Source organism: Nothoprocta perdicaria, unplaced genomic scaffold (genome assembly GCF_003342845.1).
Source record: "Nothoprocta perdicaria isolate Ctin4 unplaced genomic scaffold, notPer1 scaffold_64, whole genome shotgun sequence".
NCBI lineage: Eukaryota > Metazoa > Chordata > Aves > Tinamiformes > Tinamidae > Nothoprocta > Nothoprocta perdicaria.
This window is the reverse complement of record NW_020455910.1, coordinates 2,209,748-2,236,725: the sequence shown is the minus strand read 5'-3', so window position 1 is coordinate 2,236,725 and position 26,978 is coordinate 2,209,748. Positions and strand designations below refer to the sequence as shown.

The following is a 26,978-nucleotide window of genomic DNA, read 5'->3' as shown; positions in this document are numbered from 1 at the left end:
CAAAAATGATATCACTTGTTCTGATCAGGTAGTTTATAGGACAACTTCATTCAGAGTTGCAAAGAATGTATCAGGAAAAAAAAAAAAACCCCATAATTTCCCTGTTATACATATGTTTTTCCAAAGTCGTCACTAGTTATTCTCACTCCCATCTCCTTGGTGAGCTCTCTTGTTACTACAAAGACAAGAGCAACGTTGCTCTTTGCTTTTTGGGGTGAGGTGTATGTTCTCTAACTATGCATAGGAAAAATATTTCTTTGAATCCACGGCAAGTTTCTCCCTTTGTCCTGGATCTGAGGAAAATGCAGGTCTTTAGGCTCTTGCTGGGAAGTTCCGGGGGAGGGATGTAGGTTGGGAACAGCAGGGGCAGATCTAGCCAGCAGAGTGGTCAGTGAAGGCTGGAGAAACCCCACTTCTGTGGACGGATGGATGGGCACCCTCAAGGGTGAAGGAATTGAGCAGACATTTGTGTTAAAACATGCAATATCTTCTAGCTAATCCTTGCTATAATTTTTCCTCCAACAAAGCTGATCTGATACATCATTTCCATTAGACAACAGGCAGTTTTATGGCTCTTCATTTCTAAGAGGTCTAAGACCACTTGCTTTCAATCACACAGTGTATGCTGACATCTGGTGGCATTCAGTAACCAGAACTTTGTTAAACGAGGAGGTTTTAGATTTAAGGAGCCCACATTCTTATTTTTCCTTAGATGGACCAAAAAAACAAGAACATCTCTTAAACCTTTTCAGATTGGGCACTAAGCCCAGTGCACACATATGTGACTAGCACAGCTCAGGATCTCTTACTGGGAGCCTGGCTGCCAACTAAGCAAGGGAGCACCAGTGGAGCGAGCTGGCTGTGTTTAAACAGTCATTTCACTACAAAAAGGAGCAAACTGCATCTTAACATTTCTCAGACTGAATAGGCAGAAATGGTTCATGTAGAACTGACATTAACAAGAATATAATCATTGCATCAAGAACGGAATCATTGCACATCTTTAGACGGCAATTTTTAGTGTAGTTGATTAATATTTTTACTTTGTACTATGAATTGAAAAGAAGAAAAAAAAGGTGCAAAACAGGATGTTTGACTAGTGAGTGACACATGGTGTATAAGCCATGTCTCATGAAAAGTGAGAATAAGTAGCACAGAGTCAGCTGTAATAATTTTGAAGATATCCATGACGTAGCTGTTCCATTAAAATTTGGATTAAAATCACATTTGCATTTCATTTCCTCCAGTCTTTATCCTGCTCTTGATTAGTTTTAAGAGCGGTTGATGGTCTTGTGATTTGCAGATTTTGCATTTTGAATTTTGTGTACATGGCCTGGAAATTTATGTGAAATTGTGCGTTTGATCTTTGACCTCTGTTTACTACAGTCCTGATTTGCCACTAATTTGACAGCAAGCCATAAGGGCCTACTGTAAACAAGCTGCTCACTTTACATAGCTATGTTTGGCTCCTAAATGATGAGGTATGCACGGAATATACTTTGGGTACTGCAGCCTACTAAAGAAATAATAAAAACCACATCATCGCTTATTTTCTCCAGGTAACGTTTACATTTGGAGAAAATAAGTTGAATGCCTAATAGAGAAAATACGATTCTTATTCATCTTAGGTTGGTTTGTTTTAAATTGTTCTTTAAAGTATTCAAGAACTCAGACCCACTCTTTTGAAGTCAGCAGGAGCTTTGCCATTGATTTCAAAAGGATCAGGATTAAGCCTAAATTGCAAGGTCTAAAAGGCAAAAATGAAAATGTCTAAAGTCTACAAATCTCTCATTGATCCATCATTCAGAGAGGAAGGACAAAAGTCTTCTCTGAGGTCTTTAAAGTACATCTTGACTCCAGGACACCTGGATTGCTGTTTTTCTTGTATTTGTAGACTTCAAGGTGGAAAGCAACTTCCAATCAGAACTGTAATTGATAGCATATGAAACAGGACAGACTTGTGCCATGGACTTGTAAAGCTCCTGGGAGAAGGGAGATGAAAGCTGTTTGTTATAATCAGCAAGCTGTCTGCACAGGTGGTTCTGTGCTACACTGCACAATATGCCCTGCCTGTAGCCTCCCCACAGAAGATTCCCTTGCTCACAGCTTCAGGACTTCAGATATCACTTCACCTTACATTGCCAGAGGTCACCAGAGGCTTCTAGGCAGTCATCTCTGGGAAAGGTATAATGAAAAGCAACCAATGTGATGCTGGCAAGCAGGACCATTGGATAGCAATGGGAGATCCAGCAAGACTTCCATGAGAACATACAGTCTTTGGCAACATTTCTGAGCATCTTGCACAAGTATAGCACTTTGCTGCACTTATAAGACCACAGCAGCCATGTTCTCTGGTCAAAGTCATTTYCTTGATTCTGCACCAGCCAGCTGGGAACATCCACCCAGTCACCATAAGCAGTGATTTACCCTCCATCACCCAGAGCTYTGTCCTCACAGTAGATGGCTGTGGACATATCCTGGGAGAAGGGCTACTATTTTCTTCAGCAGAGAAGAGAACCTCTTTCACGTTCTGGCTGAGGAATTGTTGTTAACTGTGACCAACGTCCAACAGTCAAGGATCTGGGTCTTAGCTAAGAAAGAGCTTATCTACAGTGACAAAGTGTAGACTCAAAGTAGTGAAGGGGCATGGACCAGCAAGAAAGTCTTTCCAGAAGCATTCCAGAGCAACCATGGTGAATGTTCACTGTAACTCCAAGCCCTACCTAACTAATGTACATCAACACATACATCAACAGGGAGCAAGGTCATTTGAGAGGAGACCTATGCTAGACTAGAACTGTGTTCTGTGCTTCTGGTAACCAGACTATTTATTCCCCTCCTGATCAACTTTGTGCAGTTTCCAGTTTGCTTTTGTTTGTACATTGTTTTTCATAAGTATTTTTGTACTTTTCTTCTGTGTATAATGTAAATTTGAGACTGCATTTCCATCATGCTGTTTTTAGAAGCCACCAGAAATTGTACCTGCAGAAGAGAAAAAAAAAAGAATTTGCTAGGTGCAAGTACAATTAATAAAGGAAATTTTTTGGTATTATGAACCAGAGTATTTCTCTGGTCCTTTGGTCATCTCACTGGCAGTGAGCAGAAAATTGTAGCACAGCTAAGTTCTGCTGGAGAAGTGAAATAATTTTTTCAGTGAAAACATCCTGCAAAGTCCCCAACTTCTGCCTCTGCTCCATAGGGCTTTTAAACCCTAGACCCATTTACACCATTTACACCCCAAGTACCTGTACACAAATCTACTCAATGTCACTTGAAGTCTGAAAACCAGCCATGCACATCTGTAGGGATGTAGCTTTTACTGATTTGCTTTTAGTAATAGAGGGTGGCAATTGAATAGAAACAGCTTCTAAAACACTGTTTACTTTCTTAAGAGGGCCATCTTACGATCCAGAGAAAGGTCAAATTCATGTGAATAACTTTAGGCTATTACATATGCAAGGCAATCTGAGATTTTTAATAAATAAAGCATGCCATAGAGGTCCCTAGAGTGTACATAAGACAGAGTGGGTATGTCGGGACCCAGTGTGGAACAGTGATCCATCACTGCTAGACCAAATTCAAAGCCAATTCAACAAAAGCCTGTCACAGACATCACTGCAGAAAATCTGCTCCGATAGGTTTCTTATGCAGCAGAAAATCATATCACACTTGTATTTCAGGCAGTGGACCAACAAGAAAGAAGCAAAACAAGACATATCCTTGAAAGTTATTTTCAGCTGCTCCTTTCCTTGCACTGCCCTATGCTCCTTCTCAATCTTGTACCAGTCTGGGCCAGAAAGAACCATGCTGCAGAGGTCGTTAGCAGTCTGGTTAGRGCTGCAGTGGCTTTTGGCTACAAAAAACACCTTCAGACATCAAGCTCGGAAAGTGTCACCCTCTTTGCTCCCTATTTTGACCTGGGACAGAAGTGATTTTGATGAAGGAATGGGAGAGCTTTTCCAGTGCAGCAACCTTTGACAACCAGTTGCTGCTGCTTTTCCTCTTCGTCCCAGGATTTGCTATCCCATAAGTGCAAATTGAGGATGACAAATAAGAACATTACCCTGGTGTTCCAGCTAAAATAATCCGCCTTGAAGTAGCTCATGTTGACAACTTAACTTGTCAGCAGACTTCCAGTTTAGCACCCCAGTTGGAAGAATGGGCCCATTCACACATCCCTCCAGCTATTGTTTCAGCCCTCTCTAGACCCAGGCAAGCATTGCTGCAGCAGTTTACACTCCACTTCCACTCTAAAGGGTTTCTTTTTTCCGACCATAAACTAAATTGCCTAGAAATCTTTTTTTTTTTTTTTTTTTTTTTTTTTTTTTTAATGTAAGCTCAGGCTCTAGAATATAATTATTCAATGCTGTAAAAATGAGCTGCAGCAATTTACATAGCCATGAAGCCATGAATGTACATAGGTGCACACGGCTGCAGCTACTCCCAGTGTTTACAGAGGACTCACTGGAGTTGTGATCACAGAAACCAGTATTTCAAGTTAGACCACACACATGAACAAAACTTTTCTTGGTGTAATGCAAGGTYTCACACTTTAGGGTGTTACATCACCATCTAACTGAAGCAATGCCTCATCCTTTCTGCCTTTCCCCTATCTCAGCTCACCTTCTGCCTGGGTTCAGATACCATCCCTGTGGCTAATGCATTCGTTGTTTACATAGGAAAGCAGGAGATTATTGATTTAACTTCAGCTTCTTTCCTGTAATTACGTGCTCTTCCCCTTTTCAAGTAAGTTAATCATGCCAAGGGACTGCATCCTYTTTCCCTCTGCAGGCAGCTTTGCTGCTGCTTGTTTCTGTTAGCCCAAATCTCTCTTGGTCTGCTGGAAGTTCACTCCTGAGCCTGCTCTCCTGCTTGCCAACCTGTCCTCCTCTATGGGTAGAGCTTGTTGGACAGCTGGGCCATCAGAACCACTGAAACTGAGCATTGAATCCCTTTTCTTAACTTAAATATAAAGGCAGAAGAAAACTCTGCTGTATATATATGTGAGGTATATATGCAATATAATAAGGGCCTATTGACCCTCATCTGCTAAAGGCATTGTAAGGGCTTGGGACATTTTCAAGCTCACCTGATCAACACTACAAATTAAGATAGCCTAGTAGTTCCAAGGTACAGTTTTATGAGCTATTAGATTAAAAGCAGCTCAAGCAGCTATCCTGTCCTGAGCCCAAAGATGCAGGCGCTGCATTTTTGCCCTATAATTTCTCTGAATGTCCACTTCTGTTCCCCATGTGTTTCTCCAGAGTTCCTAACTTATGAGCCCAAGTATTTTGCTCCCTTTAAGGAGTTTTTTTCAGTTGTTATTTCTCCTTCCCTCCCCTAGAGATCTTAAGTGATCAAATCAAAACTAACAGAACAATTGTACGAAGCCACAGGATGAAAACAAACCCAGTGCCTGAACTCTCTGCAAGTAAATGGTGCAGGAAACACAGATAAAGATTACCTGACAGAAGCAAGAATTTAGGTGAACAACTACATGACTACGGGTCTCCCCTCTCCTCTGCCCAAGTCTTGCAAGCTGGCAGTGAGGAATGAACAATTTGGCTGTTAGATTTTGGCCCTGATTTGAAGGAGTTAAATTCCCAGGCTGCCCTTTCTGAGCAGGGTGGGGCATGGGGGAAGGTAGGGGAAAAAAAAAAAAAAAGGCACCTGAATGCCCAGGAAGGGAGAGGAGCTGCAAAGCCTGCTGCAAACCCGCTTCCCTCTCCTATGTTCCTTGCCACAAATACTCCCGAAGCGAGCGGAGGCCTGAGGGTGGGCGATGGGCACCCTCCCCGCATGGGAACCTGCCGCCGGGAATGTCACCTTTGGGGGCCCGGGCACTGGGAACGGGCCCCTCTCTGGCCCTTGGTACCGCGCCGTCAAGGTAAGCACCGGCCCCACAGCCTGTGGTGGGACTCGGCCACACATGGGCTCCAAGAGAGCTATGGAGAGGGTGTCACCATTTCAATTTGTGTCTGTGGAGAGCCCCCTTTGCTGCTCGCACCTACTCCCTCCTGTCCAGCTGCCCGAATCGCTGCCCAGAGGGAGCAGCCCTCCTGGGGCAGGGAGCAGCTCTGCCCCGAGCTGGAGCTTTGCTGGCTTTTGTCACCCGTGTTTTCGTCGTTGTCAGTGCTGACAGTGCATTTGGTATTAGGGAGACTGGAAAACAGAAACCGAAGCGGCCTCCACAAACTAGCAAGTGGAAGCATCTGCTAACAATAAAAATGAATTGGAGGCTGATTAAACTCTTTACCTCTTCCCTGCTTTTTGCCTCACCAACTAGAAGGCATTGGCAGATGCTCGGCATTCTTGTTTTTTGCTGCTTGAGAGGCATACCGCTTTTTTATGATGCAAAGCATTGGTATAAATTGTGCAGAAAATGGCTTGTAAATTACTGCTCTTTCTGTGAGTGGCCCTGGAGGAGGTTGTAGACTCAAGAAGGTCCCCAAAACTTGCCCCTGTGGAATGTGCACCCATTACAAAGTGGATATCCAGATGGCAGGAGGCCTTTTTCAGGTCTCTGTTCTTAGGGGATAGGAAAACTGTGCATTGCTGTCCTGGTGTCCCCGGGCAAGGGGACTTCTGCTGTCTCAATGCAGGATGATGGCCACCACTGAAGCTTCTCTAGGCCAGACTCAAGGCCAGAGTCATGCTCTGCTATAGGAAGCATGGTCAGAGGGGTATCAGCTTGGGAGTTAGGTCCCAGGGCTGGCAGTGCTCACTGAACTCTTGGGGGAGGCACAGAGTCACTTGCCTGTGTCTGAGAACCAAGTTATGGATTTGCTTGGAGGCCTGGATTTTCTGTGCTTTGGTTTACTTCCTAAAGAGCAGCTTTGGAGGAGGCAATGGGTCATGTGTTGGGGTGAGCTTGCATTTTCCTAGGAGTTATTTTGTGCATCCTCATTTTCACATTTTACTTTTTGGGAAGTATCAGAAGCCATTTCTTCCTCCTATTCCTGAAAAATGGACTGTCCTGGATGGGTTAATGATCAGCCCAGTTTCAGGTCTGAGACACCCATGTGGGCCTGGCAGATCTGACACGAGCATTGAGGGCAACCTGAGCAGTTGGCCTGAGCTCTAAGGGACACCTGCAGGCAGGGAGCTCGCTGGAAGCAGTTAAAGTGCCTGTGCCCACATGGCTGTGTATCTTAATGCCTCATAGTGCTGGCACTACATACTTTTTTACCCGTCAAAGGGGGATATATGGTCATGAGATAAGGGCTAGAGGCAGGATTCCCCTTGGCATCMCTGAGTTGGGTTGGTGCTGTTCAAGAAGCTTTATACCTGAAATCCAGTGAAAAAGGATCCTGCACTCTGACAGCCTGCCCTGACCAAGCCCCACATTGCATCGGGATGTGAATCTGTTCAGTGATGTTGTAAAATTTGTTGTAATATGCACTTAGTTCACTTGACATATATCCTGACAAACTAATATTACTGTAGTATTTYGGGTCTGCTGGAGTAATGAACATGTGGATCTGGTCTGCTTAACAGAGAGTATATGTAATTGTTCAGGTTTGATCATCTTTTATTTCCCTCGGTACTTCTCAAATGTTGTTTATTTATTTGCAATATGGTTGTTAATGGGCAAAAAACATTTTGCAAGTTTAGCTGAGATTAGTAACTACAGTATTACTCTTGTTTTGACTTTGTCTCAGGGATGGAGAAAAGAGCTGAGGGGGAATAATCAATAAAAGATCAGATGTAATAATTCCTCTGTAATTGAGCATTTCACACAGCTGTTGTTGTGTATAGTCACTGTGTGTGGCTGTTAAAGTGTGGAAGCTGAGCCAGAGGGGAAAATTCATTTTACTTCTTTTTCCTCTTTTGCTTGTTCCTTAATAAACTCAGAATTATTACTGGCAGCCCAGACACTCACCTCAAGAGATTGTTTTATTTCAGGGGTTGGGGTAATAAATCATTTCACTCCCATCCTTGAGGTTTAAAATGTTGACAGCTCCTTCAGATAGATCTACGGCCTTCTGTTCCATGACAATATATCATGGTCTGTCACGGGCCTTTCGCACAGGTGGAGAGTCTGTGCGGCAAAGAAACCTGATCCTTGGTGTGCTCTAGTATGAGCTGCTATCAGGTGCAATGAGAAATCCCATGGATTAAACATGTCGTTGTGAGGTCTTTCTGTGCTGCCTTCTGTTGTGTACACAAAATCTACGTTTCACACAGAGCAGCACAAGGAAGGCTTTAGTGCCTTCTGTCAGGATGAACATCTTCAGAGCTTCAGCTGACCTTGGTTTGCGAAGAGCTCAATGCTGCCACGTGGTGTCTGTGGGTGCAAAGCCTCAGCAGAGGGAGGGCATGCTGTGATGCTGGTTTCTTTGGCGGCAGCATGGTCCCTGCTGGTGTTCCTACCCATGTAGTGCTGCTGCCATTGGGCTGTGAAAGACCCAGTGYGCGAAGTCAGGGAGCTGCCACCATGGAGAAGAAGGTTCCTCTAAAATCAGCAGGGATCTCTTCAACTGGCACTACTACCAGAGAAACGGCCATCACATTCCACAAATTTCATCAGGGAAAGCTCTAGAGTAAGTCAAGGTGTCCACATAAACATCGGTAAGAGCCATGAGGCTGACATGGACTTCCAAGTGAGGCAGCTTGTTCCTGCAAGCAGTGGTCATCACACATTATTACATTATTAAAATGTGAAAGGCAAATGGTGTGAAACTCCTGTTTCTTTTCTCCACTTCAGATGGTTTTTTTTTTTCCCTTTTTTGTTTTTAATGCCCTTTCCCTGGTCTCTGTAGGGTTCTTCGGGCTGCAACCTTCCCTGATAGACTGCAGATGTTAACTGTTTTAGGTTAATCGTAAGAGCAGTCCCCAAGCATGGGGAAGGTAAAGACAAATAGGCTTCATTTGCAAAGACTGCAGGGGAAAGTTATTTTCCTCCTCCAGCTCCTTATTCCAAAATTACTCAATGAAAGCAAAGAAGGGTATGGAAACATTAACTCTTCTTCACCATGTATAACCTCCTTGATCTTTACCTGTCGGGTTTCAAAAGGACAGATTATTTCATTTTCTTTTATGGTATGAAGCGGATGTGTATGGGGCAAAAATGCATAGGGTTTCCTTACGTGAGAAACGTATATTATTTTCAGCCCTGACAAATAAAAGGCTAGGAAATGAATATTGTTCAGCCTTTAAAAAACACCTTTTTTGAATCAATAGTGGGAAATGCAAAAAGCAAATACTACACACACACACACACACACACACACACACACAAAACCCCACAAAACTAAAAAACAAAGCATTTAATGAAAAAGCATTGCAAACTGTTGCTGTCAGTGCTGGTGCACGCTCTTCCAGTGCTGTTGCCACTGTTGGGAATTCAGCTCCACTACTCAGTCCCTGTTTCATTAAGCTCTGCCAGAAGGAGATGTGTTGTTCTGGATCAGAAATGCAGGACTGTCAGCCGGGTCAGCTTTCCCCCCAGTCTTCCAGGTTGTCCCAGGGCTGTAATGCTCTCTGATTAGCATTAGTGTGAGTGAAATGCTGACAAGGGAGAACAAAATAAAGCATAGGTTAGAAAGGATCGCCTATATCTTTTATACAGCCTTCCGGTATCCGTTCTGCCATGTCAAACATCAGTTGTCCCTGCAGATGTGAAGATGGAAATTAGCACTTATACAGACTCCAGGTTATGGAAAGATCAGCTTCTAGGTAGTAACTTACTCACTGGAAAGGTAAAGGAAATAGTTATAGGAAAGCCTTAGCTTTGCCTGCCTTCCTTGCAACGTACCGTAAGCGCAATTTGCAAATTCCTCAGGGAGATGTTGCATTTTTTTACAATAAGAGGTGGTAGGGATGGTGGAGCTGGTTTGGGAGCAATGCTGTGGGGTGGGGAGCAGCACAAGGGCTGTTGCTGGCCTGAGGAGTGATCAATTTGTCTGGTTAATACCCATGACTACTCTGAGTCTCCAAAGCTCTTAATATCTGGCTGCTGTGTTACTGGCAGACCTCCATCACCCTATCTGGGTTTCTCACACCAATCTGGAAGGAGCGAGGGGATCCCCAAAGTCCAGCACAGCTGCATGGGAGGCACCCATGGAGGACAAGGCACAGCTCACTCTTTAGGGCAGCAAACCAGCTCTGTGCCATATTTTGAGCTCTGAGCACACAGACCCAAAGTCAACGGTACTGGTGGAGGAGCCCATCTTCCAACCTTACCGGGCACTCCTGTGTCCTCAGGCTTGCCAGCAGAACTGCTTGGCAAGYCTGGCAGCAAGCTGGGGCTGGTGAGCAAAGCCCTTTTATTTCAGCCCATGAATCCGCACTCATTTTGATGGGAACTGACTCCATCGTGTCCCACTGCACAAGCAACATGTGAGAAACAAATGCCCACACGCCGCTCAGGGGTGTGGTGAGCACCAGCAAGGCCAAGTGCCTGATTACCCTGATATTATGTTCTCCAAATCTCAGTTTTCAGTGTTCTTTTCCTCCCTCCTTTGGTGGAATGAGTTTGTTTTTCAGTTTCTCTGAGGAACTGTGCATTTTTTTAAAAAATGATTAATGTGACAGTGAGTGAAATGGAGGCTTTTTAATTATGCTAATTTGGTTTAAGAGTTTTGCAAATGTTAATTTGGAGATTTCTAGGCAGTACCCAGCCCTATAAATCTTTCTATTAGTCAGGAAGTGGGGGAGTGCAGAAGGCAAAGAGCAACGAAACCTGAGGCACAAATTCAACATATTCTGCCTAATGCAGAAGTGAGTTCTGTTTTGAACTACTTTAAAATACCTTTTTTTTTTTTTTTCCCCCCCCAGGAAGTGTTTTGGGCATTCCATTTAGCCATTGTGGTGCTTGAAATRCAGACAGTTGACATCAGCACAGAGATTCAGAGCAGCAGGGTTAGATTTACTATAGGCAAGCAGAGGAGACCAAGAGCTCCCCTTCCCTTAGAGCAGGAAACACCAGGGTTGGGACAAGCCTGAACCCTGTCCCTGGACTGGAGGGTGGGTGCCTGGCTCAGTACAGTGCGTTCGGACCCCTGTCTGCTTAGGGCTTGGGACACCAAGTCTTTGCTGTGGGTAGGCACCAAGCCATGCAGCAGAGCTGGAGAAGGAATATGTGTCTTTAACCACTGATTTACAGAGGAGGATAATTCTCTGGCAGASGAGTGTTGTGTTTCCAACTAAGAGTGATGGGGACACAAGGCTTGAAAGGCAGCAAGCAAGTAGGAGCCACTTTATGCATGCTAAGGCAGCCAATGGGAAAGGTGAGATTCCAGTCCCAGATGCCTAGATTTTCTGAGGGTGGTGGATTGCACACTGCTGGGGTACAGGAAAGATCCCAAGCCAATCCAGAAACCCTCCAGGGCTGCAGATACTGGAGCTGGGGCTCCTTTGTCCTGCCTGGGTCTTCAGACCTTAGGGAAGCAGAGACATCTCCCCTGGTCTCCCCTGCTCTCCTCCGTATCTCATCCCTCTTTCATTCTTGTCCATGCAATGGTCCAGTTTCAAGCAGGAAGGAGCAGTCTGTAGACTTGTAGTAGAGAKGTAGTACCAGCTCAGGAGAGTTTGAAACTAAGTACCTCACAATCTAATTAAATACTCCGCCCTTGGGACTATTCTGYAAATATTAAACATTAAGTTAAGGTGCCCATGGCTGCTGTGTTGATTTTGGTGTCTCACAACCTTACTTTGGAGTTACAAGGTGACTGACTGCCTAGGCAAACACCCGTTTGCCAGTGAGATTTCCTGACATGGCTGAGTTGATGTTACCTGCTGGGGGATGGTGTCGTGTTCTGTCCTCAATCTGTATTTCTAGTGTTTTGCTTGTCCCAGTTCACTGGTGAGCCAGTGAAATTGTTTGGAACTCACTCACTCTTTTTTTTTTTTTTTTTTTTTTAATAAATAAAAGCTGCTCTGTGCATAAAATCTCCCCAGTGACCTCATGAATAGCTTTTTGATATGAGGTGTAGGAACCAGTATGGCTGTGTCTTTGGGGTTAGGTGCTTCAGGGGAGAAGTTTTTTTCTTCTCTTTTTTTGAAGCTAATGTGTGATCTTCTTCTTTCAACTATTCTGTAAKGCTATTTTGGACATCTAAGAGAATATCTGCATTTTATCCTTAACCATCTCTAGCAGTCTGGTGTGTGAAATCAAAAACAACACAAAACAAAGCAAAGCAAAGGAAATCAAAGCAAAACAAAACAAAACCAATGGCTTAATGTAAAAACTTGACCAAGGTCAAAAAGCAGGGTTTTAGAAAAATGAGCAAACATTAGAATGTGCACTTCAATCATAAGACCAAGAGAGGCCTTCAGCTAAGCTAATAMAAGAAGGCTGTGGTTGGAGTTTTGGAATTGTGATAGAGAGATATCACAAGATTTCTGAAGTTTCTCTCTTGGATGAGGCACACAATGACTTCCTGGATATATTCCCCTTTTATACTCTTATGAGTGCTGCAAAGCCAGTCCGTGAARGACTTTGGGACACAGTGGTACACAGTGCTAAGTGCAAGGTTTGGAGAAATTCCTCTAAATGTGGAAGCAATGACTCTCAGTGAAGTAAACTCTGAGTCTTTAGATATGGTTACTTCACGCTGGCTGAGATAAAGTAGTAACATAGAAGTAAATCTCCTCTTCTAGACAAACATAACTCTTTGCTGATATTTAATCCTCATGAACTGAATGAACTTCATGAGTGCTAAAATCTACACCAGAGTGTAAGCTAACATGCCCGATGATGTAACTGTTCTCCTACTCAAAACAAAGCTGTTTTCCCAGCTGATATGGATTTCACTTGAAGCCTTTTTCTTTAATTGTCATAGATATCTCCATTGGAAGAAGGCTATCATGAAAATTAAACCAAAATATGGGCTTTGTATGCATAAAGGACATGTCCCCTGGCAGCTAAGTGTCAATTAAAAGCAGTTTAACATTTTTGTGTTTCATCTTGGGAGCAAATGGATCCTGACTCCATTTAATTTGCTTTATGACTCTGAATTGCTCTCCCTTAATGTTTCCCTTCCATCTTTGTTTTGTTTGCTTGGAGTTTTATTCTTCTTCTATTTTGGACTACCTCTCTACTCAATAAATACCCTTGTATTTATTGTCTCCTAATGATATTAATCTCCTTGCTTTGTTTCTCTCTTCCTGTGACAATCTGTTGCTCTCTGCAGTGACTGAGACAACACAAACATTATCATTCAGTTTGCATGTTATCAAGCAGCAGTGAGTCAGTCATTGGTTCATGATGACAGACAGCAAAGCTTACAGTGTTTGCAGAAGGCTCAGTCAAGCAAAGAAGAGCAGCTCTCATCTGATCGGGACACTAGTCACACTCTTGACCATGGATCAGGGCTTACTAGAACAAATTAAAAAGGAGCCTGTAGTTTAGAAGACCATCAGCATGATAGCACCTGACTCAATAAAATGGGTATTAGTTCCTGCTCATTATTTTTATTCCTAAAAGGGAACAGAGAGAATTTATCTTTACAGCACCTCGCCTATATAGTACTTTCTGTTACTAACAGTTACTAATCTACTAACATTAAAATTCCAGAAGAAAAATGGAGTTTTCTATTTGGATAGACTATTTGGCGAATTCGTTAAAGCTATACTTGCTGAAAGATTAGTAATACTTAAAATTGGGGGAAAAAAGTACGTTATTTCTTTGTTGGATTAAAGTGCAGAAAATAACATGAAAAGGTGAAAAAGATACCTAGAAAAAATCAGCTAATCTGATTCCTGGAGAGGATGGTAACTGTGTAATAAACATTCTGGATTCCTGGGAACTAGATGCCTACTCCGTATGTCAGCACTCACCTTGAACTACACTATGCTTTAAATCAAGCTACAGTTTGTGGTGCAAGATCAAAAAACACAATTGTAATGTGTCACAGGGAGACACCAAGGAAAAACAAGGCCATTGCCTGTATCGTAGACACTAACAAAATTTGCATATGTTACAGTAGAAGAACCCATCTTCTCTCTGATGAAAAAAAGATTTATCAACTCATGCTCTCCAGATTTGCGTCTTAAAGTTTTGGTGCAGTAGCATTTGCAAATTAAAAAGCATCTGTTTGTGTGTTTGTGTGTGTGCATCCACATAGATCTGTATGAATAGTTCAGTGTAAGACCTCATATCTTTACCATCATCACTGATAATCTAACAGTTGTTTATATCAAAATGAATAATGTTGCTAACCAGAAGGTTCTGCCTTTTGGAGTTCAGTCATCTTTTTGCAGTTCAGACTGTCTGTAGATGATTAATGCTCTCTGTGGAAATGAAGCTGGGGGAGCCAAGAGCGTGAGGTGCAGGAAGGAAAGCAAGAAACTGAAGTGCAACACCCCTGCGTGACAGGAGCAGCTCACTGGAAGGGCCTTTGGGCTGTTCCTTCATGTAATCATGAAATTCTTTTCACTGGGGAATCAGGCTTCATCCTGATGAGTTGGATTTTCTTCTTTTTGCCCTTCCCAGGTTGTTACTCCTGTTCTGAAATGTCACTATCTTGGAAGTCTTTTCATTTCCAACCTCCGTTTACCCGTGACCTGTGTGTGCAACAGAGAGGTTTGGCWGCTGAGTTGCTGCATGTTTGCTGGGGTTGTGATGAGGGGAAGTGCTTTTTGGGGCATTGGAAGAAGGATTAGTTAGACAAGGTGGGAAATAAGCCTTCCTTTGCTGGAGAGTGGTGTGGGAGAAGTGCTTGCTGGAAAGTGCATGCTGTTTCCCCGTTCCTCTCCCTTTATAAAGGGAGACTTTCATATTAAAATTCTTTTCAGGATTTGGTAAATAATGCATTAAGATGCCTACATTATTGTCAGGGCTCTGTGTATCTGATTTAAGTGGAATTTGAAATAGCTCATTTGTACTCCAGAAAGGCTTTTGCTGCAACAACGAAAGGGAATGAGCTAGGCATGTTGTGCTGAAGGGCRAGATGGTTTGTGTTTGTGCAGCCTCCACCGTTTCTCCAGCAGTGCTCTCAGCCTTGTCCTACAACCCATGTAGTGTTTAATACACTGTTGTTCAAACATCTCCCTTTGAGCCTGCCAAAAGTGCTGGCCCTGGGCAAAGCTCCCRGGCTAGGATGCAAGGCTTCCCACCACGCCTGTGTCTCCTCAGCGGTGGGATCTGCTCCCTCCCTGGGCTCTCAGTTTAGGTGTCCAGAGAACAGCATGAAGCTGAGAGAGGAGCAGTGCATGTGAACCAAGGCTACAGCTTCTTGGACCTACTATTCATAGGCTTTTAGGAGTCCTGCTCATACAGCTGGAATCAGGTGGGGTCACAGGGGAGCATGCAGAAAGGCTGCTCCAAGGTGGCATTAGAAGATGATTGCTGACTCAGCTGGCTCTCTCATGAGACAGTGCTGGTCAGGAGATGCTGGACTGCCTTCTTGTTTCTCCTGAATGAGACTGGCAAAAATTAAAAAATCCTATTCTTGCTTTTATGGGTATGCAATTGCTGCGACTGCCATGGAGATTTTATTGATGGTCCTTGAGAAAACCTTTCTCTTAAGATGATATCAAATATAATCACAATTTTTAGAGCCTGTGTTATACAGTCATTGAGAAGGTTTTTATTTGCAAACCAACAGACAGTGTTAAAAACATGAAATGAGCTGTGATTATGCAGCAAAATATCCCAGGCTATTCTCTTGAGAAAGTGAATAGAAATGCAGTCTTCTTCCCCATTCTTCCATTTATCTCTAATTTTGAGATTTGATTTCTGAAGATAAGAAAAGGAAATTTAAGAGTTGGGAGGTTTGGCTCTTTGGAAAGGAGAAAAATATTATTCATAATCCTTGTCAACATTACAGTAAGTAGATATGTTTATATATGACCTTGGAGAGCATATCAGAAGTTACTTCAGTACGTTTTACAATCCACATTCTTCATCTCAATTTGGTACCTATTATAGACATTCCATAGAGTAATCAGAGACTGATAAATATAAATAAGATCTCATGAAAATGATTTAAAGCATGGGGATGAATAGAAGGGGCCCACTGCCATGGTTTCTATATCATCCCAAATTCTCATACGCATTTTATACATTACCAATGTTCTTCTTCTTCCAGGCTATATAGTTTATCTCCTTTGAAAAAAGAAAAAAAGCTCTCTTGTTTCCATTCAATTTTACCTTGAGTTCCTTATGAAGTTTTTCTGCTCCTAACACAYATGATGCCAAATGTCTTAATTCTTTCCTTCTTATGTATCAATGTCCTTTGTCTTTTATTTCCTACTGCACTTTTTTCCATGTTTCRCCATTGATAATTGCTATTTCACCATTATTCTAGGTCCCCTTCAGTGCTTCATATGAGTCTGAACTGTGTCAATATACAAATCTCACTATGAAAAAAAGAAACAAAGACCTTATTTTCTTTATACGTCTATAAAGCACTGGATTCAGCTAGAGCTCTATAAATAATAATAGCTGAAAGATAAGCTTCTCCTAATTCCACATGGTGTCTTTTTCAGAAATATGTTTTTTGTTAAAGATTCTAAATTCCTCTTACTTCAGAGTTAACTCAGAATTGGAAGTCTAGGAGGCATTTTTTCCCCAAAGACTATTTTCTTATAAGATTCATAGTTATCTGGCAAAATCCTAATTACTGGAAACCAGCTGTAGTTTTTGAACCATATATGTCATTGCATTTGTTAAAAACACTTTTAGATCCCCCCCAAGWAAAGCAGAAATAGAGAAAAAAACAGGATGAATGATTTAACTAGTCTTGATGAGTGAGCTGACAACATATATTAGGAGCATTTTTTCTAATAATCAGTTTAACTTACAACAGTAGAACGTTTCCATAAATAATGACCATATACATTTTTTTTTCCAATGCAAATAAAGTAATCTTTCAAAGTTTTCATTTCACAGTCCTGGCATAGATGCAGTTCAATGCGCATTAAGAAAACTACGTGCAGGATATGTAAATTATTATCTCACTGTGTAACTGAGTCTCTGATGCAGATTTTAGTCTGCAGGGGTAAATTTATCAAAATTAGTGGAAAAGATTTACATGTGAGCCTGGTTTTCATTTACCATAAGCCCCTTACTTGGACAATAAAAAAAGAGCTTGCGTGTAAAAGGCTCCTTTGAAACCTTACCAGAGTGATGTGGAAAGGTGTTGGGTAAATAAGCATCAGGTCCTGGACAGGGCCTGAAGCAGGACAGCAAGCAGCAGTTTGCCAGACTGTCACTCGTTTATTTTGAACAATGATATGTTGCCATCTCATGATGGCAAATGGATGTGTGAGCAATGGCCCAATCCTTCCTGGCCAAYATGTGGACTTGTCTGAAAGCCTCACAGAGCCTGATTTGAGGTGTTCTGGTCAGCTGTGGAGGGTCTGTGCTCTGGACAAAGCGACTGGTCCCCTCAAGTCTGCAGGAACAGACTTGCTCTGTTGCTGGCTGCAGCCTTCACTAGGCCAAGTTGTGCCTGGGGCATCTTGAAGGCAGTCACCCCAAGGAGCCACCTGTGGGATCACATCCACCTGGCCACCCTCATCACCGGCAGACTGTGTGGGGTCACCATTTTAAAACCTTCATGTGGCTTGTGAATTTTAATCCTCCTTCAAGGATAAACATTGGCAGGTGGCTCCTAAAGAACATCATGCTAATGGTGTATATTTTGGGAGCGTTATTTTAAACTTGGCACTTGGCCTTGCTGGCCTCACAGATAGTTGTTTCAATGCAAATGAGGCAGTGAGGAGTCGGAAGCAGGGAACAGGTCAGGRAAGCTGTCCTTAAAATGCTTGCCACCAAGGAAAGCATCTGCTGATCCACAGCCCCCATCCACAGTTTGTGTACTTGAAGACTGTCTAGAAGAAGGTGCAGTGCTGGCAAATTACTTTAATTACTTTCATAGCTTGTTGGGAACCAAATTAAGAAGTAGGAAACCAAACTCCTATGGTGGTTCTTTARTTTCTAGAAAACTTTGACCAAGAAATTTCTGTGGTGAGCCTCGAGGTCCTTGAAAACATAAGAGAAGCTCTCCCTTTAAATAAGCATTCTGGCCAAGCAGCCTGGAGGTTTCCTCACATATTTTGGAGACAAATGGGTTTATATTTTGTGCCATGGCTCTGAAATTGTGTCTGCAGCTGAGTTAGCTTGTGGAAGTGGCCTCAGGCTTGTGTGTGCAAAGTCTGGTATCACAACCAGGTATCACAAGTGGAAACTCTCTGTTCAGAGAATATCATGCTTATTCTTTGTAAAACTGGCAGCTCCACCTCTGCAGTCTGCCAGCCCCTGAAGGATGTCAAAGAGCAGATGCAGCACACATAATAAAGTCTTTCCTATCAGAAGAAAGGAACAGAAGGATCCTGGTTGCCTTCAGGGCAATATAGCAGCAAACATTTTAGTTTGATGGGTAATCTTTCTTGTGTTGTGGGTCATCTTTCATTCATGCAAGGTTTTACTAGCCTGAGATATGGCACTTTTCTTTTTCTCTCCTGCTTTGAGCACTGCTATATATGATAACTTGTACATTAGAAGATGCCTACTGGATTAAGATGCACTTTCATTTGTGAAGTTTGCAATTTCAATTTCCTCCTTCCTGCCTTTTGGCTTCCTTCTGTTTTCTTTAACATTTGTGTGTCTGGATACAAACCTGTACAAGAAAAGTTTGCCATGCTTTAGTTGCATGGTGTTACCGTACTTTCATCTCATCTCCCCGAATGGATCCATGTGATATTTGACCTTCCTAGTGCACTGTACTCTGCTTTTAATCTTTAGGCCTCTGTCCAGCCCTGAGTTTCAAAGTATAGTGCCAGCACCATATTAACCAGAGCTCATTAGCACACGTCAGTCCAGGACAGTCGGGGCAGTATATATGCCAACAGCAATGCTCAGGTGAAACATGTGGTCATTGTGATAAGATGACCTTAGCAATAAGGCTAAGTTGTGAGTCCAGGCTGTCACTATGAATTTGCCTTGATCATACACATACTGGCTTGCTGAAGATAAGCTTGAGGGACTGTCACTTCAAGAGCGTTTTTTGGTTGGGCCCTGGGAGGTGCTCCTCACGTCCCATGTCCGTTCCCATCCCTGACCTCCATCTGCCTGGTCCCAGCCCCATGGTGCTGCAGCGGTGCTGGCTTGAGCCCCACTTCTGCCTTATCTGACCCCCATCCTCACACTGAACCCTGCCCCATGGTGATACCAATGCCCCATGGGGCTTTGCTCCCTAAGGACAGTGAGTCAGGACCTGGTGGTCAGGACCCAGCCAGTCCCATCTGAAATCCCTGCTGATAGTAGGGCCCAGTCACAGTGAGCTCCCAGGTCCTCAGCTCCCTGACACCTTCATAGGGAATGGCTTTTAAGCAAATTTGCCAGGCCACAGCAAAGCCATGTGAGTGTGATTTTGCCAGTCCCACAGAGAAGGCTCCTGAGAGAAGCAGCCTGAGGATATGTGGTGTGGGCTGTGTGAACTATCAGGGGCATGGGTGAATGCTCTTCCGGATAGATGTCTCAGTATTTAAGTTCATAAGAAGTATTGTCTGGGTCATTATCAACTGTCCCGCGGACCATCACAGCTTTTGGTCTGGCCCCYACTGGTGAATTGTGGGTTGGTGGCCTCCTACACTGAAGAAGGGGAGGCATTTCAGCTCTGAGACTAGGCGATGGCAAGACCAAGTAATTCTGAGTTATGTGCCACAGGCTGGGTTTGGTGGCCTTGGTCTCAGTAGAAGCAGATTTGGAAGCTGTATGAGAGTACCTGGCATTACAAAAGCTAGTATGTGGCTCTCCTGGTCCATTATCTGGGCAAACTATAGCTGCAGAATATGCAAGTATTTCACAGATGATGAAATGATGACTGAGGAGATGCAATTTTTAAGCTGCTTTCCTTGAAACTTCTGGAACTTGCAAGAACAGCAGTGATTTGTGGGAGATTGTTCCAATTCAGACCATGGCATTAGAAAACCTCTAGGTACGCAACACAGAAATATCTGAGCCAAGCTAACATGTTCCTAATACAGCAAGCATATAAGATATGAAAAGCAGTTGATTCTGGATAAGTCACCAATGATCCACTTCACTGAAGGACCWTGCTGGAGTCACAATTTGGGTAGTATGTATAGCTATAAAGGAAACATTCAGCTCACAACCTAAAGGAGGTAGATACTCAAGTTGTCATCAGTACATGGATGGGATTGGATCCCATCAGTCTGGATGGGATGTCCATCCAGACATGGATGGGATTTTGCAAAAGTTTTGGGGGTTATACATTGACCACACTGTTTTATCCTCTTTCCACCAGCTGCATGCAAGAGTTACTTCAAGAGAAACGTGCTCYTCTTGGAAATATTATTGAGCATCACAGCGATCCCTGTGGCCAGGGGCCTGGTGGAGTGCCTTGTGCTTAGGTTTCATCAAGTGAATTAGAAATTTAAGACTGCAGATAGGGATATTGTTCTAGCTACCTGCCCCTTGCAAGTCAGTGTGGTGACCCTACCCATTTCCATCCCTCCCCTTCTTAATAGAGAATTTAGCTCACCTCTTGCTGTGATGACTTATGCTTGCTATATACAAAGACCACTGATTGTTCCCGGGAATTAGTTGGCTGCTGCCTAAACAATTTTACATTGAATCAAYGATCATGCTTTGGGCTGCTTGAAAGCTGGATGGAGAGCCTTTGTGGGCTGACTGGTTGAGACTGACATGCACTTCCTTGCTGGGATTCTGGCTGCTTCCTGAGTCCTGCACAGTGTCTGTGATCCAAGACAGAGAGCTGGAATTAAGGAGTTAGAAGAGGTTATCTAGAGACTCAGTGATAAGGGCACAGTTAGCTGCTGAAATGAAAAAGAGCCACAGAAAGACTTGAGATTTCTGCTAAGAGTAGTGTGGATGTAATAAAATCACTTATAAGAAGCAATAAAATGATGGGATATATGAGGTGGCAGATCCTGTTTTCTATTCCCTGCTGTCTCTTTTTTCTTACATCCTTCATGACAAAGCTGACAAGGCCACTTCTCCACTCAGAGGAACATGTCATTCGAGAAGAACATGTCTTTGGTAACAGGAACAGAATTTTGATTAAACTCCTGTTTTATTGAAGTTGCCACRTGTGTAGGATGATAAGAGGAATGCAAAAATAAACCTGTGAAGTTGTCAAATGCTGCACAGTATGTATCACTAATTGTATTAAAAYCAAAGCCTCAGGAAGGAGAACTCATCTTCACTGCTCCTGGGTGTCCAAACACATGGGATCATTTGACAAKATTTCTCCAGTGTGTGAAAAAGCTGCAAGGCAACTCATGTACAGTTAGTCCTTTTGCTTACCAGAGACCTCTATGCCGAGGCGTGCAGAAACAGCTTGTCACACGCTCCCCATTGCTCCAAATTAAGGGTAATCTCTGAATGTATAAAATATGCCTTGAATGAGACCCTGGGATGCCCTGCTGGAATATCCATATTGTGGTATGGGAGTGAAGGAGGGCTAAGAAGTGAGAATATGAGAGGAGAAGGCCATTGAAAGGCCGGTTGCTAGAGGGTACAAACAAAACCAAGTAGTACTTCTCAGTGATTGCTTGTGCTCAGACTGTGTAGCACTATAGGCTCTTAGCCCTATTGTCATCTCCAATGGCTTGAAGGACCAAGCATTGCCTCTCTACAAATGCAGAAGGGCAACAGTTTCTGCTGATGATAGGTGTTGCTTCTTTGCAAACTGCCAAGGACCTCACTGGAGAAGAGCCACAGCAGCTGAGATTGTGACCACTGTGCATGTCGGCATGTTTCTTTACAGCTTGTGAGCAAAATACATGCTGAATTGTGTTAGCATGACTTTATATATAGAAACCACCGATAGTATGTGTTTGTCCACCTGCCTGGTTGACACTACCCAGGGATCAGGCCCAGCTCTTCATGCCTGCAGAAAACCTTAGGGAGATATGGACTGGTCCAAGAAGACCTGCATGTTCTCCCAAATCTACTTGAGTCTTTTCATTTTTCTTGGACTATTGGGACTTGTCATTGCATGTGGTCTTGGATAGGTGGAAGTAATATTCAAGTATATTTAGGACAAAGTACAAACTTAGTGACTTTAGATGGGAAGCTTTGCTCTGTATGTGGTACTAGAGCTTACTGAAATGTCATCTTTGAATGACTGCTTTCCAAAATAATCGATCCTGCTCTGGTTTTTATTTCTCGGCTTCATAGAAAGTTTGCAAATTCACTGAAAATTAGATGGGCTGATTAGAAAAGAATTTGATGAAATAATACAATGCATTAAAGAAACTGCCAGGGGACCRGTGTTTCTGACTGCCTGGTCAAATAGTGGATATGTTAACACATAAAATAATTTTATTCCAAAATGAATGGTTTGAATGCTGTTGATTTTCCTCCTGGATTGTGTAGTAAAACAAGTCTTTTTTTGGACGATAGTAATGTATATGTATGAAACTTACCTACCTTTTTCTTCTGTGAGGTTTAGAATGTGTTCTACTGATATATAGCAAAAGCAGCAGCTTCTCTGGGCTGCCCTTTCAGTTCTCAGTTGTTCATGTTCTAGGCAAACAGCCCCAGCTTAATTATTTTTATTGTCATTTGTGCAGAGGGACTTTTTTCATCTATTTACTCAGTGTAGCATAAACCTAGTGACTGAAAAATGCAATAATTTCTTTTTGATTCTGTTATAATGTGTTTTCAGGAGCTCCCTTGTTATTTTCTTCTTCTTGAACACATAAGAATTTTTGAATTTCTTTGTTTCTTGATCTTGTAGACTCAGCTCTTTGGAGTTTTACTGGCTGCTGTTGGAAATTTTCTGATTAGTGTGTCTTTGAATATACAGGTATGAAATTATTTCTTTTTATTTTGAATTGTATTTAACAAATAGCATATGTTATATTTAGATTTTACAAAGAGGTTCAAAATACAGTTTCTATTGCATTTTATAAAAATTCTCTTTTTCTTCAGCTAGAGTCTTCCTATATTTTTTAGCTTTTTAGCTGTTCTCAACCTTTTGACAACAATAAAAAGTCATAACTAATCCTCCTCCCTGTAATCCATCATAAGGAAATACCAGCTGTGATCTGCTTATGGTCCCACAGGAACCTGTCATCATCACCTGAACCTGTCTTTTTCTGTGGAAATCTAAAATGGAATTGACCACAAATGCTTAAGGACTGTTTAGTAAAATAATTAATGTAAATAATTGCACACAGACATCTAACTGCTTGTAGTGGTGGGCCCCAAAACAACTTAGACCAACTAAATTTGCCTTGAACAAATAGGATAATGATGTGAATTTTAAATCAAAAAAGTAATAATAAAATAATAATAAATAACAATAATAAATACATAATAAAGTAATAATAAATAATAAATATAATAAAATAATTTCTGCACTAGTAATTTGAAAACATATTCACTGAAATGTTAAATAATTCATTCTAATCTTGTAGCCTTCATGGTATTTTTATGTCTTCTAATACAAGTTCTTAAAGTACAGAAGACTTTTTGTATTAGTTGTACAAATAATATTTTTGCTAACTTGAATTTTATATGTTAACTATCTTTTTTATTTAAGATGACTCTTTCTTTAAAGGATGAAACAGAAAGCTGTGAAATATTAAATCTTACATAGTTATTTTATTATAAGCTATTATAAGTTATAACTTACATAGTAAGTTATTTTATTAAAACAGGAAACTTTTGCAACAGTCCCTTTCTATTTTAAGTATCTCTGGYTGGAGAGTCCCCCAGAAAACAGAATCTGTTCAGCTGGAGATGTCAAGCAGATTGAAATAATTTCTGCCTCTCCAGTATTAGTGCTGATCTGTGATTAGTTGCTGAAGGCAACAATTGTAGGAGAGGCTCTGTTTCAATGGAAAAAACTTGGGTTGATGAAGTGGAAATTCAGTCTAGCCCATAATGAGGAGGTAATTCAGACACCATGTCTTTGTCTGCGGAGGGCACTGAGTGCCAAAGTGGCTGTTTTGCATGGGGGAGGTACTCAAGCATGCAAACTGACTGCTAATTAACTTGCAATCATTAACAGCATTTACCGGATTTGAACTCTTTTAACTTTAAAATGTTACACATGCTTTTAAGGAAAATCCAATATATCTGCATTGCCCATTGAAAGTTTTAACTGGCGCTTTTATTTATTCCTCCAAGCTGGTTTTTTTACTCCCTTTATTAATTAAATAAGTTATTTATGGAACTGAAAAATTATCTCTTTATACCTCAACAGTTATTTTCATGGATAGGCCAAAGTATATTGCTCTCTCCCCTTTCTGCTMTGCAAATGTCCTCTGATATCATATATCTTTTCAATCACAGTCTTCCTATATGATTCTGGGGGATAAACTKGAGCTCAGAATTCAGTTAAGAATTAATTTATCTTCATTGTTTTTCAGCAGAAGCCAAGATTCTTGATTTAAGATTTTTACTTAATATTAAGTTCAATGATATTTTTATTATTGTTGTTGTTGTTGTTGTTTGTTTGTTTGTTTATAAAGATGAAACATGCAAAATCCCAGATATTACTGAATTTCTGACCTGTGGCTAAGGGAAGTTGAATTTTTCTCACACTCACTTTCTCCTTGAAGGGCTAAACTTCTGAAAACTTCATCCCTTGAGCACRCACCATAGCATGAAGCTGCACTAACATGCTTCATCCTCTCCACAAGAGACTATGGTACCGCACAGATGATATTCTTTGGCCCATAAATGTAGCTTACAGAGTAGTGTGTGCAAGGAAAATGATTTGTAGCTTCTCTGGAGCTCTGCAGGGGCACTTCCAAAACCAAATATCCGATATGAAGGAAAAAATGTATTTTATAGCCATCTACACTATAGTAACATTGTATCATTTGGTTTCCAACCTTTTATTTTGAAGCATTTCCATGCTTTCAGCAGCAGAGAAGCTGATGAGGAATTTGAGCAGGGAAATTACATTCAGCAGAACTAATGTGATAAACAACCCTCCCATTGCCTTCCTGATGATGACATCCTGGACACTCTTTCAGAAGACCAATATGTTCAAATTATCCTGTTATATACAGATTCTTGCTGTACAAGAGAGAAAAAAATTAAAATGTGTAAATACCTTACCCATGTAACAGAAGTGTTGATGAAATATTGGTTGAGCATATACTGTTGACACAGGTATCGCTAGTTTCCCTTCTGAAAATAATATTTTACCTGAGGCCTTCTAAGGCCAGAGAGGTGACTGTGTCCAAGACTTAAGTTCTGCGCAGCAAATTTAGAGTCCTCCCAACTATAGCCGTGGTAACTTGCTGGCTTTTTCATCTTGAAATCTTGTTTCTAAACAGAAAATGCACCAGGAAGCAGGAACACAGCACTGCCTGGTCACCTACTCCTGGCATGTTACTGCCCTTCTGCTCCTGCCCCATCTCCTCACTTTGAGTGTTTCCAGAGTCACAGGACAACCTACTAAGGGATCTGTGAAATTAGAGCAGAAGTTTGTCGTGGTAGCTAGGAACAATGAATATTCACTTAATACTTCCCGGGTTTATTCAGAAGTCTAGTTTTCCAGAAATTTAAAGCAGGGCTGTGAAAACACAAAGCTGAGGCAATGCTAGGTTTACACAAAGCCTATTTTTTTTTACACAAAGCCAAAGTATGTCTGTAACATCATGCTGAAAGGCGTGCTCTAAAAGAAAACCTTGACGCACCTGGAATTTGGACTTGACAGCCCCCTAATTACCCCACTTTTGTTATGCATAAGAACACAATGGAAGTCTTTCTCTTCATGTCTGTTCCTAACAATTAATTTTCTAGAAATGTGCTCACCTGCGACTGGCTTGCCAGACAGATCCAAAGCCCTGCTACAAAAGCAAGCTATGGTGGTGTGGGATTATCCTCCTGGGGCTTGGAGAGGTGGGGAATTTCACAGCCTATGGATTTGCCCCCGCTGCCCTTGTCGCTCCACTAGGATGTGTATCTGTCATAGGTGAGATGGTTTGCCTCATTTTGCTTGGTTGTTTGCTGTAATCAAATGCTAGTTTGTTATCTAAGAAAGAGTACCAGAGGGACTGCAGCAGAAACACAGGAGAAAAAAATCCTTATGGTTTGAAAAGAAATGATTCATATAATTATATAGCCTGTCAGTCAAACACAAACTCTCTGGTTAACTTGGAGACCTTCCAATATCTGCATTTTGRTATAATTTTGTCTTTTGTGGCCTCTGGTGTGCCAGTTCCTGCAAGTTGTTCTGCTGCCAACCAACGCCACCATGTGAACATCRTAGTCCTGCAGGCCCACAAGATGGGCCCAAGCCCTGACAGCTCTGCAAGGCTCTGCTCTGCACCCAAGAGCTGACAATGATGCTCTTTCTGATTCTGATGCTGTTTCGGATGCTATTGTCACTCCAGGCAGTCTCTCCAGCTCTCCCTTGCTCCTCTCCATGCCTTGTGTTGACTCAGGCCAGCTGCATTGTCTCTGTCCTCTCACTGCTGATGGTGTCCATGCTGACCAGCACACCTGGKTCCCCACACTGCAGCCACTTCTGCAGAGAAATGCCTCTTAGCAGAGCTGCAGAAATTTTTATTTCGTTAAATCACTGTCTTCTTCATGTTATTTTATAGGAGGATTTTATGAACAAATAATCGATTCTGCTACTTCAGGCAGCAGCATGTGATTGGAAGGACCTAGAAATTTTCTGAATTTTTTGGTTTATTTATGGACATTATGGACAACAACCAAGTTGTTCCCTTGTTCCATTGCCTACATCTTACRGATCAGCTGGTCTTCACTATAGTTATTTCTGTGTTTATAAGCTATTCCTATATCTAGAGCTTACCTGATGTCATCTTACTCTTCACTACATGTTACTAGAACAAATTTATTTACAGCTCTGTAAATAAAAACAGACATGATGTCTGTTTTTTTGATGGAGAAACACATTTTAAAATATATTATCTTCTTGTGCCAATAACAAAACAGTGCACGGGGCAGTATTGTTTAGAACTGTGAAAATAAGAATTCAGTGTGCAGCTGTGACCCTTAATTCTAGCACCTCACATCCRAAATGGAAACATCCAGGGCTGAGATA

At 42.0% G+C, this 26,978-nt stretch overlaps 1 protein-coding gene across 1 annotated transcript in view; it reads left to right on the top strand.

Moving 5' to 3' along the window:
• The first annotated feature begins 5,782 nt into the window (after positions 1-5,782).
• Positions 5,783-26,978, top strand: part of NIPAL2 (NIPA like domain containing 2) — a 49,317-nt gene continuing 28,121 nt past the window's right edge. Inside the window, exons 1-4 of the mRNA XM_026050010.1 lie at positions 5,783-5,887; positions 6,794-6,865; positions 22,680-22,748; positions 25,706-25,877. Of these exons, the coding sequence (XP_025905795.1) occupies positions 5,783-5,887; positions 6,794-6,865; positions 22,680-22,748; positions 25,706-25,877 (418 nt within the window). The remainder of the gene's footprint in view (positions 5,888-6,793; positions 6,866-22,679; positions 22,749-25,705; positions 25,878-26,978) is intronic.